At 37.3% G+C, this 18,243-nt stretch overlaps 1 protein-coding gene across 1 annotated transcript in view; it reads right to left on the bottom strand.

The window, feature by feature from the left end:
- LOC150076876 (spectrin beta chain-like) overlaps positions 1-18,243 on the bottom strand; it is an 800,006-nt gene that overhangs the window by 597,955 nt on the left and 183,808 nt on the right. The window contains exons 9-11 of the mRNA XM_090386889.1: positions 11,809-11,991; positions 11,368-11,625; positions 11,080-11,218 (exon numbers count right to left, since the gene is read on the bottom strand). Coding sequence (XP_090243015.1) covers positions 11,080-11,218; positions 11,368-11,625; positions 11,809-11,991 — 580 coding nt within the window. The remainder of the gene's footprint in view (positions 1-11,079; positions 11,219-11,367; positions 11,626-11,808; positions 11,992-18,243) is intronic.

Raw genomic sequence — 18,243 nt, 5'->3', positions numbered from 1 at the left:
ATTCTGAGCAAGAGGAAGAATCCCATCAGCATTGAGCATGCTCAAACCATTCAAGGCTTTATACACTTCTATCAGATCACCTCGTTGGTGCCTAGTCTCCAGACACTGTAATTTGCAAAACTTAAGCCTTTCTTTGTAAGAGAACCCCTTTGTTCCATTCACTAATCTTGTTGCCCTTCTCTGTGCTCGCACCAGCAGCTCTACATCCTTCTTGAAATGAGGCCTCCAGACCTGTATACAGTACTCTAGGTGTGGCCTGACCATTGCCTTATACAAGGGAATAATCACCTCCTTATCCCTGCTAGAAAAATTCCTATATATCATTGACACTACACCATGAGCTACTCTTGCAGCCCGTCTGCACTGCTCAGAGAACTTCATATCTGCCTGCACAACCACCCCCCAGTCCCTTTCATTCTCTACCACTGTTAGTGTAGTACCACAGAGTTGATACATTGCTCTGGGGTTGCTGTTTCCCATATGTAGTACTTTACATTTGTCAATGTTAAACTTCATTTGCCACCTCTCAGCCCATCTGCTCAACCTTTCCAGATCGTGTTGCAGCAGCATAGTGTCAGTAGTTTCCTTGACAACCCTGCTAACCTTCATATCGTCTGCAAACTTGGACATTAAGCTTGATATTCCATCATCAATATCATTTATAAATACAGAAAACAACAATGGACCCAACACTGAACCCTGAGGGACTCCACTAATAACATTAGTCCACAATGAGCAGTGTCCATTGATTACCACTCTCTGTCTTCTCCCCCTTAACCACTCCTTTATCCATAGCAGCAATTTGCCTCCAATGCCACACTGCTCCAATTTGTGCGGCAGTCTTCCATGTGCAACAGTATCAAAAGCCTTTCTAAGATCCAAGTATATAATATCAAAGTTATTCCCTGCATCCAGTTCTTTTGTGACTCCATCATAGTATCCAATCAAACTGGTCAGGCAAGACTTCCCCTTAACAAAACCATGCTGTGTCCGAGCTATAACTAAAGTCTTGTCGAGATGATCCTGCAGTGCTTCTTTAACCAGTGCCTCCATTAATTTTCCTGGAACAGAAGTTCAACTCACAGGTCTATAATTACTTGTGTCAGCCTTTGATCCTCCTTTGTGAATTGGGGTCACATTTGCCCATCTCCAGACCAAGGGTACCTCCCCTGGGTCCAAGGAAGCTCTCATAATTATGGTTAAGGGTTTGCTTACTTCCTTTGCTGCCTCCTTTAATATAACTGGATAGATCCCATCCACCCCAGGTGCCTTTCTTGTGTTTATCTTCAACAATTTCTCCTCCACTTTACTCTCAGTTATTACAAGATTCTCTAGCTTAATGCCAGAGTTGAATACAACTATTATTAAAACAAACAACAAACTACCATGTAGTGTTGTAGAGGTGGTCATTTTTTTACATTCATCATTCAAGTTTGTTGGATGACATGTTGTTCTAGTTTTGATTTATTTATAATTTTTTTTTTTTTTGGAAGTAAAGTTTTCCCCGTGTCCAAAATCCTTACCTGCAAATATTAATAATACTTATTTGTCAGTTGTCCCTTTTATTCTATTTCCATTTGTTAAGAGGAAACTGGTGAAGAGTCTGATAGCTTTCTTTAACATACTGTTGAAATAATAGTGCATCTTCAGGTGGAACCAAAATAGGCACATTTATTGCTTTTTTTGGTAAATAACTAACTTAAATAACTATCATACACAAGGAGTTTAAGATTTAAACAGTGTGACAGTCATGTCTTTTTGTATTCCTAACTGGCCTTTTCTTGAGCACATCACATTTATTAATAGTGGGAAGTTAAATGAGCTACTTGGCTTCTTGATATGAGCTATTTCACTCTGTCTTATACTTCTGGATATTTTTTCTCACTTCCCACTGTTTACATATTTGAAAATATGCTGTATGTTCTCCTTTACAATTTAAGCATGAGAGTCTGATTTCTTATGGTGCTACTTTTACTATGGTGCAAGTTGTTTCAGGGTGGCTATATTTTTGGAATTTAAAATTGTCCAGCGAGGGTATATATTCCACACTCAATGAGTGTGGAATATATACCCTCACTGGACAATTTAAATATCCAGTCTTTATATTAGCTGAAAGGCAGAGAAGGAGCACTAAAAATAAGAATGTTTCTGGTAGGAAGGAATAACAGTTCTATCCCTTTATACTGAAATTCTTTTAACATTGGTTACTAATCTCTTCCTCAGAAACATTAAGCAAATCCCACTTGAGATGACTCCTCTTGATGTTTTTAAGGTGATATTGGGCATGGTTGTACCGGTTAATCTTCAATACTTTGCAGCTTGTACTGTTGTTTTGATTGCAGTTTACTATATCTCCAGAGCAAAAACATCTTATTGTTTCAGAAGATCCTGTCAGCCGTTCTAACCTTTTCTACAAGAAAAAAGTGACATATTTCCAATAGCATGTTCCCATTACATGCATAGTAGGAGTAGTAATACCACTATTTCTTATTATCTATGCAATAGAAATGTGATTTCTGTCATCATGTCATCAGATCCTTCACAGAGTCTTCAGTGAAGGATTTGGATTATTGGTGTCTGTGCTCTTTTTAAAATTTTATTGTTTATACTATGGCACAAAAACTTGGTCAGAGGAGCTTATGATTATCTTGACAGTGAATGCAATTAACTGTATTTAGCAGTCATGTGGGCTTAAACCACGATCCACTCAAATAGACGGAGTTGAAGGGGAGGAACCCCAGTGCCACTTGACAAGTAACATTATACAGTAGTCCACTCAAATGAGTGTGCATTGCTGCACTCTTTCATTTGATTATTCGGCAACATCAGGCCAAGCCCTGGAATATTTACTTCCTTCTCCAGGGTGACCAACCACACCACATGAAAGAAAAGCAGTGTCGCTTAGTGACAAAAGCTTAGGTTAAAATTAGTGTGGTTAGTACAAACACAAAATCAAAAAAAAAAAAAAACAAATGGAACAAAAAAAAAAAAAATTTTGATCATTATTCTTTTTGGAGGGGGTTTTTTTTTTTCTTTTCTTTTACTAATTCTTAAAGAAATTTAACCATTCGGGTTATCTTTTAGGAATTTAACAGGTGATCTTTTGTGAGCAATGCTAATCCTTATCCTCTCCTCCAAAGTCAAAGTGAATTGATCAGATATAGCAGTGGTCTTCAAACTTTCAACATCTATGGAACCCTTGTCTCTAAATATTATTTCTGTGGAATCCTACTCAGTTAATACGTGTTTTTAGGTACATAAATGACTAAAAAAATTTTAGAATCATAATATGTACTTTATTAAACAATTATTATTATTATAAAGGTGAGGAGAAGAAGTAGAAAGGGTGTTGGAAAGGGTCTGTATGCCAACAACAGCTGAGCCTGCATAAAAGCCAACTAGAAACAATAGTATAAAAATTAACCCTTCAATAAATTTATTCAATATAATAATAATTGACAATATAGAAGACAAAATCAATAAATAATGATTATATGCCCTACTGGAAACTGTAAAATTTTTATTACCATCTAAAATTAGTAATTGGTCGTTGTTCATGACAATATACTCAAATTAATGGCTTGTATGTGCTTGCATTTGTTTGCAAAGATTGTCAAAATTTGAAGTTCAGGTTATTTGCAAACACAATTCTGGTTCGGCATCTAATTTGTTTCTGTACTTGGTTTTTGTGCTTGTATACGTGGAAAAGGATCTTTCGCAAAGATAAGTTGTAACGAAAGGCAAAAGAATTTCTACTGCTCGTTTAGAAATTTACGGGTATTCCTTGTACCAAAAATCAAGTAGCTCTTGTTCTTTATACTCTGCTTTTAATGTCATATCAGTTGATAAATCGATCAGCTGTTCTCTTTCCTTTGGTGGTAAATCAGTTTCTTCAGATTCATCAGATCATTCACCGAGTCTTCAGTGAAGGATTTGGATTATTCGTGTCTGTGCTCTTTTTAAAATTTTATTGTTTATACTATGGCACAAAAACTTGGTCAGAGGAACTTATGATTATCTTGACAGTGAATGCAATTAACTGTATTTAGCAGTCAGTATTTTGAACCCGAAATACTGTAGTTAGCAGTATTTTGAACCTAGTTATATGACTGTTTTTGGGCTGGAAAATATTCTTGGTAAATTTTATGAAGCTGTGATAAGTGTTGCACAATGTATTTTTGTACAGTCTTATCAACACTGATTTCGTTGAATGCTAAAAAATCATTTAGGTTTTCAAAACATTGCACATCTCTTTTTTGTATATACTTTCTCCAAAGATCCATTGCTTCTAAATCATTGCTTCGATTTTGTTGTTAACTCTAATGATATGTATTTTTGTAATTAATTCATTCAAAAGAGAAAATATATTGACAAGATATGCCGTAATTTGCATCCAAATTTCATCCTTCAACTTCGATACAAAGTCATGATTTTGTTGAGATTCTTCAATTCATAAAATCAACTTAAAACTTTTCTACGTGATAACCACCGGACCTCAGTATGCAAGAGTAACATCTTATGAACACCAGATAATTCCTCACAAAGTAAATAATCACAAATTCAATTCTCTTGATTTAATTAAATTAACAATTTTAACTACATTGTTGAGTACTACTTTTAACTGATCTGGCATTCATTTCACAGCTAAATCATTGCAATGAAGGCAGCAATGTGAATGCTGAATATGACTGACTTTTATTCATGATATCATCATCAGCCATTTTCAATCCACTGCAGGATGAAGGCCTCTCCAGCAACTTTCCAGTTCCTTCTGTTTTGAGCACTGGCCATCCATTTACTACCCAATAACTCATGAATTTCATCTATCCTTCTCCGACTTTGTCTTCCAGGTTTTCTTCTAGCTCCTCTTGGGTACCATTCTGTTATTTTCTTAGTCCATCTGTCATCATGTCTTCGAGATGTGTCCTGCCCAAGACCATTTTAGTTCTTTAGTTTTCATAAGAATGTCCTTTATTTGAGTTTGCTGCCTAATCCATGTGTTTCTCTTCTTATCTAACAGTCTGATTCCCATTATAATTCTTTCCATTCTTCGCTGTGTAGTTCTCAGCTTCTCTTCCATTCTTTTGGTGAGTGCCCAAGTTTCACTTCCATAAGTCATAGTGGGGAGTATACATTAATTCATTACTTTACGTTTCAGACAAATTGGGATATTGCTGTTCAGTATGTGACTATTTCCTGAATGCTATCCATCCAAAATTAATTCTTCTCTTGACTTCCAGCCATTTATCATTATTACAGCTAATAACTTGTCCCAGATAAGTATATGACTCCATCTTTTCAATTACTGCTACTTCAATCATTATTTCCCTTTCCGTGACATACTTGTTCATCATTACTTTTGTTTTAGCCATATTCATCTTTAGTCCAAAATCCTTACTAACTGTGCATAACTGATTAAGATTTTCCTCTAATTCTTTGGGATCGTGGCTTATGACCACAATGTCATCTGCAAATCGTAAAGGTACTCTCCGTTCACATTGACTCCTTTCTGCGACCATTCTAATCTTCTGAAAGCTTCCTCAAGGGCAGCAGTAAACAGCTCCGGAGATATCGTGTCTCCTTGTCGAACTCCTTTCTCGATTTTAAATTTGCTACTGTCTTTGTCTAGTCTAATAAAGGAGGTAGCACTCTCATATATTTTCTTCAAAATCATAATATATGGGGTATCTATGCCTTGTCTTTCCAGTGCCCGAAACATTGCCTTATGCTGTATGAAGTGAAATGCCTTTTCATAATCCACAAATGCCAGGCATAATGGTGTTTTATATTCATTTGCTTTCTCCATTAGCTGTGATATTACATGAAGGTGCTCCATAGTTGAGAATCCTGTCCTAAAGCCAGCTTGCTCTTTCGGTTGATTCTCATCAAGTGTTCTTTCTAATCTGTTAGTAATGACCCTTGTGAACAACTTGTAGATGTGGGATAACAAGCTAATTGGTCTATAATTTCCAATTTCTGATTTATCTCCTTTCTTATGCAGCAAGACTATGATTGCATTATTCCACTGCTTAGGCATCGCACCTTTTCTAATGCACTTTGTGAAGAGCCTTGCCAGTTTTTGTGTTATGTCTCTTCCTCCCAATTTTAACAACTCTACAGTAACTTCATCTTCCCCCGGGGCTTTCCGATTCTTCGTTTTCTTCAACACATGTTCTACCTCATCAGGAAGAATATCGGGTATGTCATATGTGTTGCTAATTTGCAATCCATCTTCCCCACTGCTTGCATCATTCCCTCACTCCTTGTATAATTCTTTATAGTAGTCTTCTGCTATTTGAATTATGCCTTCTCTGCTGTTTATAAGTACACCATAGTTATTCTTCAGTTTCGGTATCATTTGTCTTTCTGTATTACTGCTCATGGCTGCTGATTTAAATCCTTTGTTTTCCCTTAATGCTTGTTCTACTTTTCTTGTGTTAAATCTTTTTATGTCCTCTCTGAGTCTCTTTCTAATGGCTTTGTATAACTCGGTATACTCAATTTTCTCCCTGTCAGTGTTTTTCTTGCTCTTCATTTTGTCGTCTTCGGTTCATCATGACAAGTGTTTCTTGACTAATTTTTTCTTCTTTGGATTTCTTTTTCCCTATAGGTTTCTTGGGCTTTATCACTTTCAGAAAGTTGTAATATTCCTCGTCGATATCTTGGTCCTGAGCAGTCTGCAGAAGCTCAAACCTGTTCTTAAGTTGCAGTACATACTGCTTTTTCTCCTCCTCTGTTATTTCAAAGACCTTTGTATTATTTACTCGAGTCAGTTTTTTCCTTTCCTTTCCTACATCTATAACAAGTGTACATCTTACCATTCTGTGATCACTTCCAACATTTACCTTATTCAGAACGGTAACGTCATTCAAAATATCTTCTGTTAGTGAGGATGAAGTCAATTTCATTAGTTGTTAATCCATTTGGACTCTTCCATGTCCACTTTCTGTTCACCCTTTTCTTTAAATTCCACAAGTTTTTCACCTCTTATTTCTTTCACTAATTCCAAAATTTCCTATAGTTCCTCTTTCTGCACTGTTTTGCCTTTTTCCAACCTTAGCATTGAAGTCCCCCATAATAATAGTGTAGTGGGTTTTCTGCTCATCTAGAAGACTCTTAATTTCGGTGTACATTTCTTCAACCTCTTCATCATCATGGCTTGATGTTGGTGCATAAATCATTATAATCTTTAGCTTGTACCTCTTAGAAATCTTGAGTATTAGTCTTGATACCCTTAGTGATGTACTTTTGAATTCCAAAATGTTGTTTTTTGAAATCTTTATGGACCAGAAATCCAACTCCACCTTCACTCCTTTCACTGTTTCCATTGGTGTACAGCAGATTTCCACTTGATAAACTTATAAGTGTTTCATTTCTTCTTCTTGTTTCAGCCAAACCGATGATATTCCCATTCACATTTTCTAATTCCTTTTCCAGCTCTAATATCCTGTCTTCACCGATGAGTGATCTTACGTTATAACAGGCCACGTTCAGTTTCCCTGCATGGCAGCCTGGTCGTACCCAGAGATTCTTAGCACCCTCTGCTTCCACTCTGATCCTCTCGCTGCCGTAAGAGGGAGAGTGAAAGCTGCTGGGGACTGAGGGCCATTTGTATTGTTGTGCTGTCATATGCTGGAGGGTTTAGTCTTTTCCTCTTCAAGCTGACCAGGCATCTTGAAGAGAACCACTCTACACATTCGTTGCCACCTAAGTGACATAACAGGGCTTACCATCGAGAAGGCGTGCATGAGTCGATTTTAGGGAGGCAGGCCAACCGGACTTCTCCTAAATCTTCTGTAATAGAGAGATATTGGATCCATCATTGTTTTAGGCTGAGTGTCTGATAACACACAGGATACCTGTTCCCCTCTAAGCCCCCATTCATGATATAGCACCTTTATTTGCTCCGAGCGGGGACTTCGCTCCACCAGTACAAATGTGCAAACACAAATTCCAAGATAATTCATTTTTTTCCATGTATGTGCTGATAATTTCAAAAATATTTTTCCCTGTGGTCCTGTCTGGAAGAGGTTTACAAATGAGAATATCCTCTTGGACAGTTGAATCAAAAATATAACATACAAGTACGAGTAATACTGCTAAGCCAGCAACATCAGTCGACTCAATTAATTGTAAAGTAAAGCCATGTAATGAATTTTTTAAATGTCTTATTATTCTTCACAAAAATGTGACTTATCTTTAACACGCCTACCTATGGTTGTATAGGAAAGGGGAACGCAGTCAATTTCTTTAGAATATTTTTCACCAATCTTACAAATAAATCTTTTGCACAAGGCTTAATTAATTTTTCCCCAATTATGTAAGCCTCACTTGCTTTAACAATTTGATAGCTAACGTAGTAAGATGCTTCCAGTGATGCTTTATTTTCAGAATAAATATACTTAGAAAACATTTTCGTTTTACTTATCAGCTCCTCACATTTGAATTTAAAACATTCAATATTTTTATCCACTAAAAGTGGGCAATTACTTTCCAGATATCTTTGCAATTTTCCAGGATTCAAACTGCAATTCTTCACCACTTTTTTGCATTCGACACACGATCCATTCAGCTCCTCTTAATTTCCAGTCCACGTAAATCCAAAGCTTAAATAATTGTCATCGTATTTTCGCTTCTTACAAGCATTTATATTCGTAGAAATTTGTCTTCCTGTGTTGGGCACTTGCTTTATATTTGATTCAAGTGACACAGAAGTAGAAAGCAGAGACATTGATTGCACTGTTGCGGAACTATTATTACCTTCTTCAGCCTTAATAGATTTTAATTTGCCCATTTTTAACCAATTATCCATTACTGGGGCTTCACATGTTAAGCAGAAATGCCTACAAATGAAATGAAAAATAAACTGTATATTCATAAATGGAAATAAACTAATAAAGCATTAATTAAAAATGTGTGTGGTGACAATGGTCGGGCCCACTAAATAAATAACTAGAAATACTAATTTAAAGATTAACCCATTAATAAATTTATTATTATAAATATTAATTATATATACTGAGTGCTTGACTGAACACAATGCATTAATTTGGAAACAACAGTATATATTTGTTGTTTAATTTATTTCGTGTACATATTATGTATAAACAAGAAAATATACATATTATGTCATTTAGACAAGACTTCAGTTATAGCTCGGACACAGCATGGTTTTGTTAAGGGGAAGTCTTGCCTGACCAATTTGGTTGGATACTATGATGCAGTCACAAAGGAACTGGATGCAGGGAATAACTTTGATATTATATACTTTCTTAGAAAGGCTTTTGATACTGTTGCACATGGAAGACTGCTGCACAAATTGGAGCAGTGTAACATTGGAGGCAAATTGCTGCTGTGGGTAAAGGGGTGGCTGAGGGGGAGAAGACAGAGAGTGGTAATCAATGGACACTGCTCGTCGTGGACAAATGTTATTAGTGGAGTCCCTCAGGGCTCAGTGTTGGGTCCATTATTGTTTTCTGTATTCATAAATGATATTGATGATGGTATATCAAGCTTAATGTCGAAGTTTGCAGACGATACAAAGGTAGGCAGGGTTGTCAAGGACACTACTGACACTATGCTGCTGCAACAGGATCTGGAAAGGTTGAGCAGATGGGCTGAGAGGTGGCAAATGAAGTTTAACATTGACAAATGTAAAGTACTACACATGGGAAACAGCAACCCCAGAGCAACGTATCAACTCTATGGTATTGCACTGACAGTGGTAGAGAATGAAAGGGACCTGGGGTTGGTTGTGCAGGCAGATATGAAGTTCTCTGAGCAGTGCAGACGGGCTGCAAGAGTAGCTCATGGTGTATTGTCAATGATATATAGGAATTTTTCTAGCAGGGATAAGGAGGTGATTATTCCCTTGTATAAGGCAATGGTCAGGCCACACCTAGAGTACTATATACAGGCCTGGAGGCCTCATTTCAAGAAGGATGTAGAGCTGCTGGAACGAGTACAGAGAAGGGCAACAAGATTAGTGAATGGAACAAAGGGGTGCTCTTACGAAGAAAGGCTTAAGATTTGCAAATTACAGTGTCTGGAGACTAGGCACCAGCGAGGTGATCTGATAGAGGTGTATAAAGCATTGAATGGTTTGAGCATGCTCAATGCTGATGGGATTCTTCCTCTCGCTCAGAATAATCACCTGAGAGGGCATAAATTCAAATTGAGGAAAGACAGATGTAGGATAGACGTGGGGAAATTTGCCTTTAGCCAGCGAGTGGTTGGTTGGTGGAACAGACTTCCATCCCTTGTCGTGGAAGTTGATAGCCTAAATAAGTTTAAGGCTCAGCTGGACAGGTATTTTGAATGAACAGAGGGGTGAAGTGGGAGTGGGTTTTTTTTTTTTTTGGCTGATGCTGCATAAGCTTGCTTTCTTGCATCAAATGCCTCTACTAATGCTAATGCTATGTATAATTTTCTTGTATAATATGTATATTAGTCATACATATTATGTATAATTTTCTTGTATAATATGTATATTAGTCATACATATTATGTATAATTTTCTTGTATAATATGTATATTAGTTATACATATTATGTATAATTTTCTTGTATAATATGTATATTAGTTATATATACTGATAATCATTTCAGCCACAGCCAAAGTCACGGTGCGTGATAGCAGAGTGCTTCCGATTAAGGGTCCCACAAATACATAATTTATATAGAAAACAAATAGCTGTTTAAAATTATGTTGCAAAAATTTTTGTTGTTACAACATGTTAAATTTTTTTTTTCTCAAGGGTAAGTGCTATTTTAATAACTTTTTTAAATATAATTATGAAAAAAACAAAAATTATAATTTTTGCAAAACTTCAGAATGTCTCGTGGAACCCAGTTTGAATATCACTGAGCATTTATCACAATATTTTTGATAGTAGAGGGGGGACAGGATTGTTTATATACTTTTTTAATAATATACAGAATTCAAAGTATAGGCTAGTATAATTTATCTGAGTGTTCATTTAAAAAAATAAATAAACTATTTGTATTGCATCAAATCCATATTAGCATTAAAGTAAACATTAAAAATGTTCTTTTCATTACAATCCCTTTTGTAAAATACCTTTATTTCTTCCATACAATCAAGAATATATATCATCTCCTGGAAATTCTGCTGTAATGCCAGTGAAAACTCCAGTCTACTACGCCTTGCACGCAGCAACTCCAATAAATAGTTCCATAACCTCAACACATTATCTTTCCTAGAAGAAAATAATTAAATTTTCAAATTCAAATTTTAAAAATAAATTTTCAATTAATATGGTGGCATAAATAAGCCAATATAATTACATTAAAATTCATTCCAACTAAAACTAAAAAAAAATTAAAAAATATGAAATCTGTCACAAACCTAGCATTTATTCTTTCAATATCATGATAATTTTCAGTTTCTAGATCTTGTGCAACTGCTACTACAGCCTGAACTCTTTCTTCATAGGCATAGATGTCTGTTTCTATAGCTTCATGTTTCTTGGCTGCAGCTTCTACAGAGGCCAAATCAGAACCAAAGTTATCTTGGGATACTAATCGCTGGTTTTCACTAAGCCAAGTCTCACGCATACCAGCTTTACGATCAAACTGAGCCGCAAGTTGCTCCAATTTTTCTTGCCTTGAAAATAAAAACAAGTCAATATTTCAATGATTCTTAGCAAGCAGTTCTTAAATCTAATAATAACATAACCTAGCTAATCAAAAAATAACAGTGTTGGCAAGAAATATTAGTTACTATTCTAAAACATGCAGTGAAAAGGGAAAAAAAACAAAGGTAATTTTTCTAATATCAAGCACCTACCTAATCAGCTCTTCCCGTAATGCTAATTCTCTTTCGTGTTCTGATTTTTCCAATCGCTCCCAAGCCTTATTAATATCTGATATCATTTTACCTTCTTTTGGTAAATACGGTTTCTGATTGTTAGCCCTCATTTTGCTCTGTACAGTAAATAAAAGCACCTCTAAATCACCTTTTTCAACAAACCTGAAACATAAAATGCACAGCTCAACAAAAAAAAAATAAATAAATCACTAATATATTAAGCTAGGGGGGGGGGGAATGTAATGGACATTAAACCTTAAACCTCTTAAGGACATATATTCTCTATTGTATGTGCTTAAACATACTGTATTTAATAAATGTAAATACTGCACTCTCTCTCTCTCTCTCTCTCTCTCTCTCTCTCTCTCTCTCTCTCTCTCTCTCTCCACACACTCAGGGACTGCACCACCTCCCAAAACTGAGCTTCCCTGAAGAGAAAATTTCTTTGAACTCAATACACTGCTTGTTCTTAGTTTGGGGTTCCTAGCTTATGCTCAGGCCAGAAAGCTGGTGCTTTTGTCCTATACTGACTATGAGTGACAATTTGGTATTTTGGTATTTGGATTTTAGGAGCATTAGCAACTAAGGCCATATATTGCTCCGGGATATGCGGTGGTCATTCCCTGACCTTTCCGCATCCTCCGTATTTGGTGGTGACGGGCTCGAACCCCGGTCTAATCAAGAAGCGTGTGCTACGCACTGCTGCTCCTTCCCACCTGGCTACGGAGGCGCTGAGTGACAATGAAAAAGTGTTACCAAGCAAAGTAACAAGAAACCAAGAATTGACAAATGTGATTATAATTTTGTAAATTAAAAAAAAAAAAAAACATATACAGCATAAACAAGTCTCGAGCCATTTGCTTCCACAGAGTTTTATAAATATATATACTATGCATAACTCTTATATGTAATTGAAACCATTTTGAGCTAAAGTGGCCACTACAGACTAATTCTATGGCTAGCTCAATAATGAAATCTTCACAAACTTTCATTCTGTTTAAGTTTTATAAAATAAAACTTAAACAGAATGAAAGTTTGTATTTATTTAGTTTATTTCCTTCACTTTCACTTAACTTGTGGTCCACTTTGATAGCCTCTTAAATTTATTCCAATATTTTTTTTTTTTAGTATTAAGTGGCAATTTCACAAAACATTCACTCACTCCCACATGTGCCAACTACAATGCAATGTAAAGGCATAACAATGAACACATGTCTGGGAAGGGGCAAGCAATTTGAAGTAAAAAAACTGTAAATTACTTGGTAAGTAAGTCAATCAATTAGGCCCTGGAGAGATTATGCAAGGCTCATACTGCTTAGAATTTTCTTCAGCCTGGTCTGTGCTTGTTAACAGGAGAGACTGCTTCTACAGGGATGGGATACACTTAAATAGAAAGGGTGCAAGAATATTTGCTGATGCTGTCGAGGCAGTGTTTGGGGGGTCAGAAAACTGCTAGCTTGGGGGGATACAAGGACTAATAGATTAATAGTAGCCACTGAGAGAGGTGAAAGATTCTCGCACTGTTTCTATTAGAATCAGCAGCAGCCTGGAAAACAAAGTGCGGGGGATTTCAGAGACTGCCGGGAGTCATTGCAGAACAAGTAAATACATGCGCTGTGTTAGGATAGCAAAGAATAAGAACAGACGCATGTATACTTGTGTGTACACCAATGCTAGGAGTTTGGTAAATAAATTTGATGAATTTGGGATCTGGTCAAAACATCGAAGGCAGATATTGTTGTGATATCAGACACGTGGTGTCACACAGATAATATAAGGAATGCAGAATTGATATTGGGGTGTACAGAAAAGATTAATAGTTAGTTAGTTATTTGGTTTTTAGAAGCATTAGCAACTAAGGCCATATTGCTCCGGGATATGCGGTGGTCAATCCCTGACCTTTCCGCATCCTCCGTATTTGGTGGTGACGGGCTCAAACCCCGGTCTAATCAAGTAGTGTGTGCTATGCACTGCTGCTCCTTCCCACCTTGCTACGGAGGCACCTAAAGATTCATAGGAGAGGAATAGAGGAGGGGTTATGCTATTAGTTAAGAAACACACAAAATCGAAATAAGTGCATCCAGTTGAAATGGGTGGACAGTTTGATGTGACATAAGCCACAGACTACTTATGTGACATAAGTAGTCAGTTTGGTGTGACATAAGCATTGGGAAAGGGAAAATGAGAGAAGGAATGTGTTAGAGGCCTAATGACTCTGATGAATACAATTGTGCAGAGAAATAGAGTGGACCAGTAAATAAGAATACCTTGTAATGGGAGATTTTAACTTTCCAGATATTAGCATTAATAGAGGCATACAATGCAAGAAAGTAAGCTTATGCAACATCAGCCAAAAAAAAAAAAAACCCTCCCATTTCACCCCTCCATTCATTCCAAATGCCTGCCCAGCTCAGCCTTAAATTTATTTAGACTATCAACTTCCACAACAAAAATGGAAGTCTGTTCCACCAATCAGCTACCCGCTGGCTAAAGGCCCCATCAGGTTCTTAATCTGAGCAAGAGGAAGAAGAGTCCCATCAGCATTCAGCTTGCTCAACCCATTCAAGGCCTTATACACCTCAATCAAATCATCTCGCAGGTGCCTACTCTCCAGGCACTGCAATTTGCACAACTTAAGACTTTCTTGGTAAGAGCACGTCGTTGTTCCCCTCACCAATCTTGTTGCCCTTCTTTGTACTCATTCTAGCAACTTTACATCCTTCCTAAAATGAAGCCTCCAGACCTGGAGGCTCATTTCACTCTAGGTGTAGCCTGATCATTGCCTCGGATAGTGGGATAATCACCTCCCTGACCCTGCTAGCAAAATTCTATATATCACTGACAAGACTATGACCTGCCCTGGAAGATCCTCTGCCCTGCACTGCTCAGCAAACTTCATATTTGACTGCACAATTACCCCGAGGTCTTTTTCACTTTCCACTTCCCTGAGTGTAGTACCACAAAGTTGGTACGTTTCTCTTCAGTTATTGCTATTCATATGCATTACTTTGCATTTGTCAATGTTAAATTTCAGTTGCCACTTTTCAGCTGATTTTCCCAACTTATCTAGATCCAGTTGGAGTAGCATACTGTCTTTAACAACCCTGACAACCTCAGTATCATCTGCAAACTTGGACATTAAACCTGATATACCTTCATCAATATCACTGACATATACATAAAACAATTGTCCCAACACCGAACCCTGGGAAACTCCACTAATAACATTTGTCCACAAAGAGCAGCGTACATTGGTTACCACTCTCTGTTGTCTCTCATTCAACCATCCCTTTATCCGTTGTAGCAACTGACCCTTAATGCCATACTTCTCCAACCTGTACAGTAGTCTTCCAGGTGCAACAGTATCAAAAGCTTTCTTGAAATCCAAGTATATGATATAAAATTTATTTTTGGCATTCAGTTCCTTTGTGACCACATCATAGTATCCAATCAAATTGGTCAGACAAGGCCCCCTTTAACAAACCCATGCTGTGTCTTAACTATTACTGCAGTCTTGTCTAGATGATCCTGCAATGCTTCTTTAACTAGTGATTCCATTATTTTCCCCGGAACACAGGTTAAACTAACAGGTCTATAGTTACTTGTGTCACCTTTTGAACCCACTTTGTGAATTTGTGATACATTTGCAAACCTCCAGTCCATGGGGACCTCCCCTGAGTCCAAGGAAGTTCTCATAATTATGGCTAACGGTTTGCTTACTTCCTTTGCTGCCTCCTTTAATATAACTGGACAGATCCCGTCCACCCCAGGTGCCTTTTTATGTTTAACTTGAACAATTTCTCCTCCACTCTGCACTCAGTTATTACAAAATCACTTAGCTAAATATTAGGGTTTGATAAACATCTGGCACTCCCCTCATTGAATAACTCCTCATGTGTGAATGTAGATGCAAAATACTCATTTAGTTTATCAGCTACCTGAGCATGATCATCAACAGTTGAACCATCAACATCCAGTGGACCAATCTCATTCATCCCTTTCCTTCTAGAGTTTACATAGGTAAAGAACTCTGTTTTTCTTTGCATCCTTTGCCAAAGATCTCATAATCTGCCTTTCCCTGCCTAATCTCCTTTGTGACTTGGTTACAGACCAGCTTATATCTATCACGGGCTTCCATGTCACCCATTAATTTATATGTATCCCATACATTTTTATTCTCTGCTACGAGCCTCATTAGTTCATCTGACATCCATTTGGGCCTAAACCTTGAACAGTATTTCTTAGTTGGAATGAAAAGCCTAGTAGCCTCCAAAATTAAGTCCCTGAAGGCTTCCCATTTAAAATTCAGCGTGGTAACATCAGTTGATCCCACTGTGTAGAATTTGAAAACTATCCGAGACCCCTGTAGTCACCTTTACAAAAGCAAAGGCCGTTCCCTTTAGCTTTGATGGTAGTTACTCATTTAGTTACATCCTTAAGTAATTCTAACATCAGTACATTGTGATCACTGTCACCCAGTGGTTCCTTTATCCGCAAATTCTTAATGCATGAATTATCACTGATAATAATCAAAGTATTACTCCCTTTGGTTTCCTCTAGAACATGTTGCTATAGAAAACAGTCATCCAATAAATCCACAAAAGTCTTGTTAGTGTGCGAGTGACCAATCCACAAGTTCCAGTAAATATATGGAAAGTTAAAATCCCCCATAATAAGACATTCTGATTTACTGACCCACTATTTCTCTGCACAATTGCTGATTATACTGATCAGATTCATTAGGCCTGTAACACACACCTACTCTCATTTCCTTTCCCAGTGCGTATGTCACTCCAAACAGACTCAACATTGCATTGTCCAACATCAATTGGATGCATCAGAGACATTCTGCACTACTTATGTCTATGTGACACAATGTCTCTGATGTCTCCGTAGCCAGGTGGGAAGGAGCAGCAGTGCGTAGCACACGCTTCTTGATTAGACCGGGGTTCGAGTCTGTCACCACCAAATACGGAGGATGCGGGAAGGTCAGGGAATGGCTACCGCATATTCCCGGAGCAATATGGCCTTAGTTGCTAATGCTCCTAAAAACCAAAACAAACAAAGTCTCTAATGTCCCAACAATATCTGCCTTTGATGTCTTGGCTAGCAATTCAAGCTCATCAAATTGATTAACCTATACTCCTAGAATTGGTCTACATGCAAGTATACATGCACCTGTTTCTATTCTCAATTACCCTAACAGAGCCCATGTATTTATTTGTTCCACTATGACTCTCAGCAGTCCTGGAAATCTCCATTGCCTTGCTTTCCAGGCTGCTGCTCATTCTAATAGAAGCAGTGCAAGAATTGCTTTTGCGCACACCTGCATTCACCCTTAACCTTTTAGTCTGTGTATACCCCCAAAAAAAACAATGGGCCCGATATTAACTGGAACTTGTGGGTTGGTCACTCACACGCTAGCAAACCTTTTGTGGATTTATTGGATGATTGTTTTCTACACCAGCATGTTCGGGAGGCAACTAGAGGGAGTAATACTCTTGATCTGATTATCAGTAGTGATTCTTCATGCATTAAGAATCTGCAGGTAAAGGAATCACTAGGTGGCAGTGATTAGTGTGCTGATGTGGGATTTACTCAAAAAGGTAACTACTATCAGGGTAAAGGGAAGGGTTTTTGCTTTCATAAAGGTGACTACAGTGATCTGAGACAGTCATAAATTCTATACGGTGGGACCAACTGATGATGTTACCAACAGCAAATTCAAAATGGGAGGCATTCAAAGATATTAATCTTGGAAGCTACTAGGCTTTACATACCAACAAAGAAATATTGTTCAAGGTTTAGGCCTAAATGGATGTCAGATGAACTAATGAGACATGTGGCAGAGAAGAAAAATGCATGGAATACATATAAATTAACAGGTGACACAGAAGCCTATGGTAGATATAAGATGATCTGTAATCAAGTCACAAAGGATGTTAGGTAGGCAAAGGCAGATTACGAGAAATCTTTGGCAAAGGATGCAGAGAAAAACAGGAACAAGTTCTTTAATTATATAAATTATAGAAGGAAGGGAATCAGAATGGTCGACTTGATATTAATGGTTCAACTGTTGATGATCCTGTTCAGGTAGCTAGCAAACTGAATGAGTATTTTGCATATACATTTACACATGAGGAGTTATTCAGGGAGAGGAATGCCAGAGGTGAATTAAACTTTGGCAGTGAGCTAAATGATTTTGTAATAACTAAGAGCAGCAAAGTGGAGCAGAAACTATTGAAGATAAACATAAGAAAGGCACCTGGGATCTATCCAGTTATATTAAAGGAGGCAGCAAAGCTTCCTTGGATTCATTCTTCCATGGACTGGAGAAGTGCAAATGTGATCCCAATTCACAAAGGAGGATCGAATGGTGACAAGTAATTACAGACCTGTTAGTTTAACTTCTGT

This window comes from Mastigoproctus giganteus, chromosome 12 (genome assembly GCF_048544385.1).
Source record: "Mastigoproctus giganteus isolate SK-2022 chromosome 12, ASM4854438v1, whole genome shotgun sequence".
Lineage (NCBI taxonomy): Eukaryota > Metazoa > Arthropoda > Arachnida > Uropygi > Thelyphonidae > Mastigoproctus > Mastigoproctus giganteus.
Note: the sequence above shows the minus strand (reverse complement) of the source record. Positions and strands in the feature narration are given on the sequence as shown.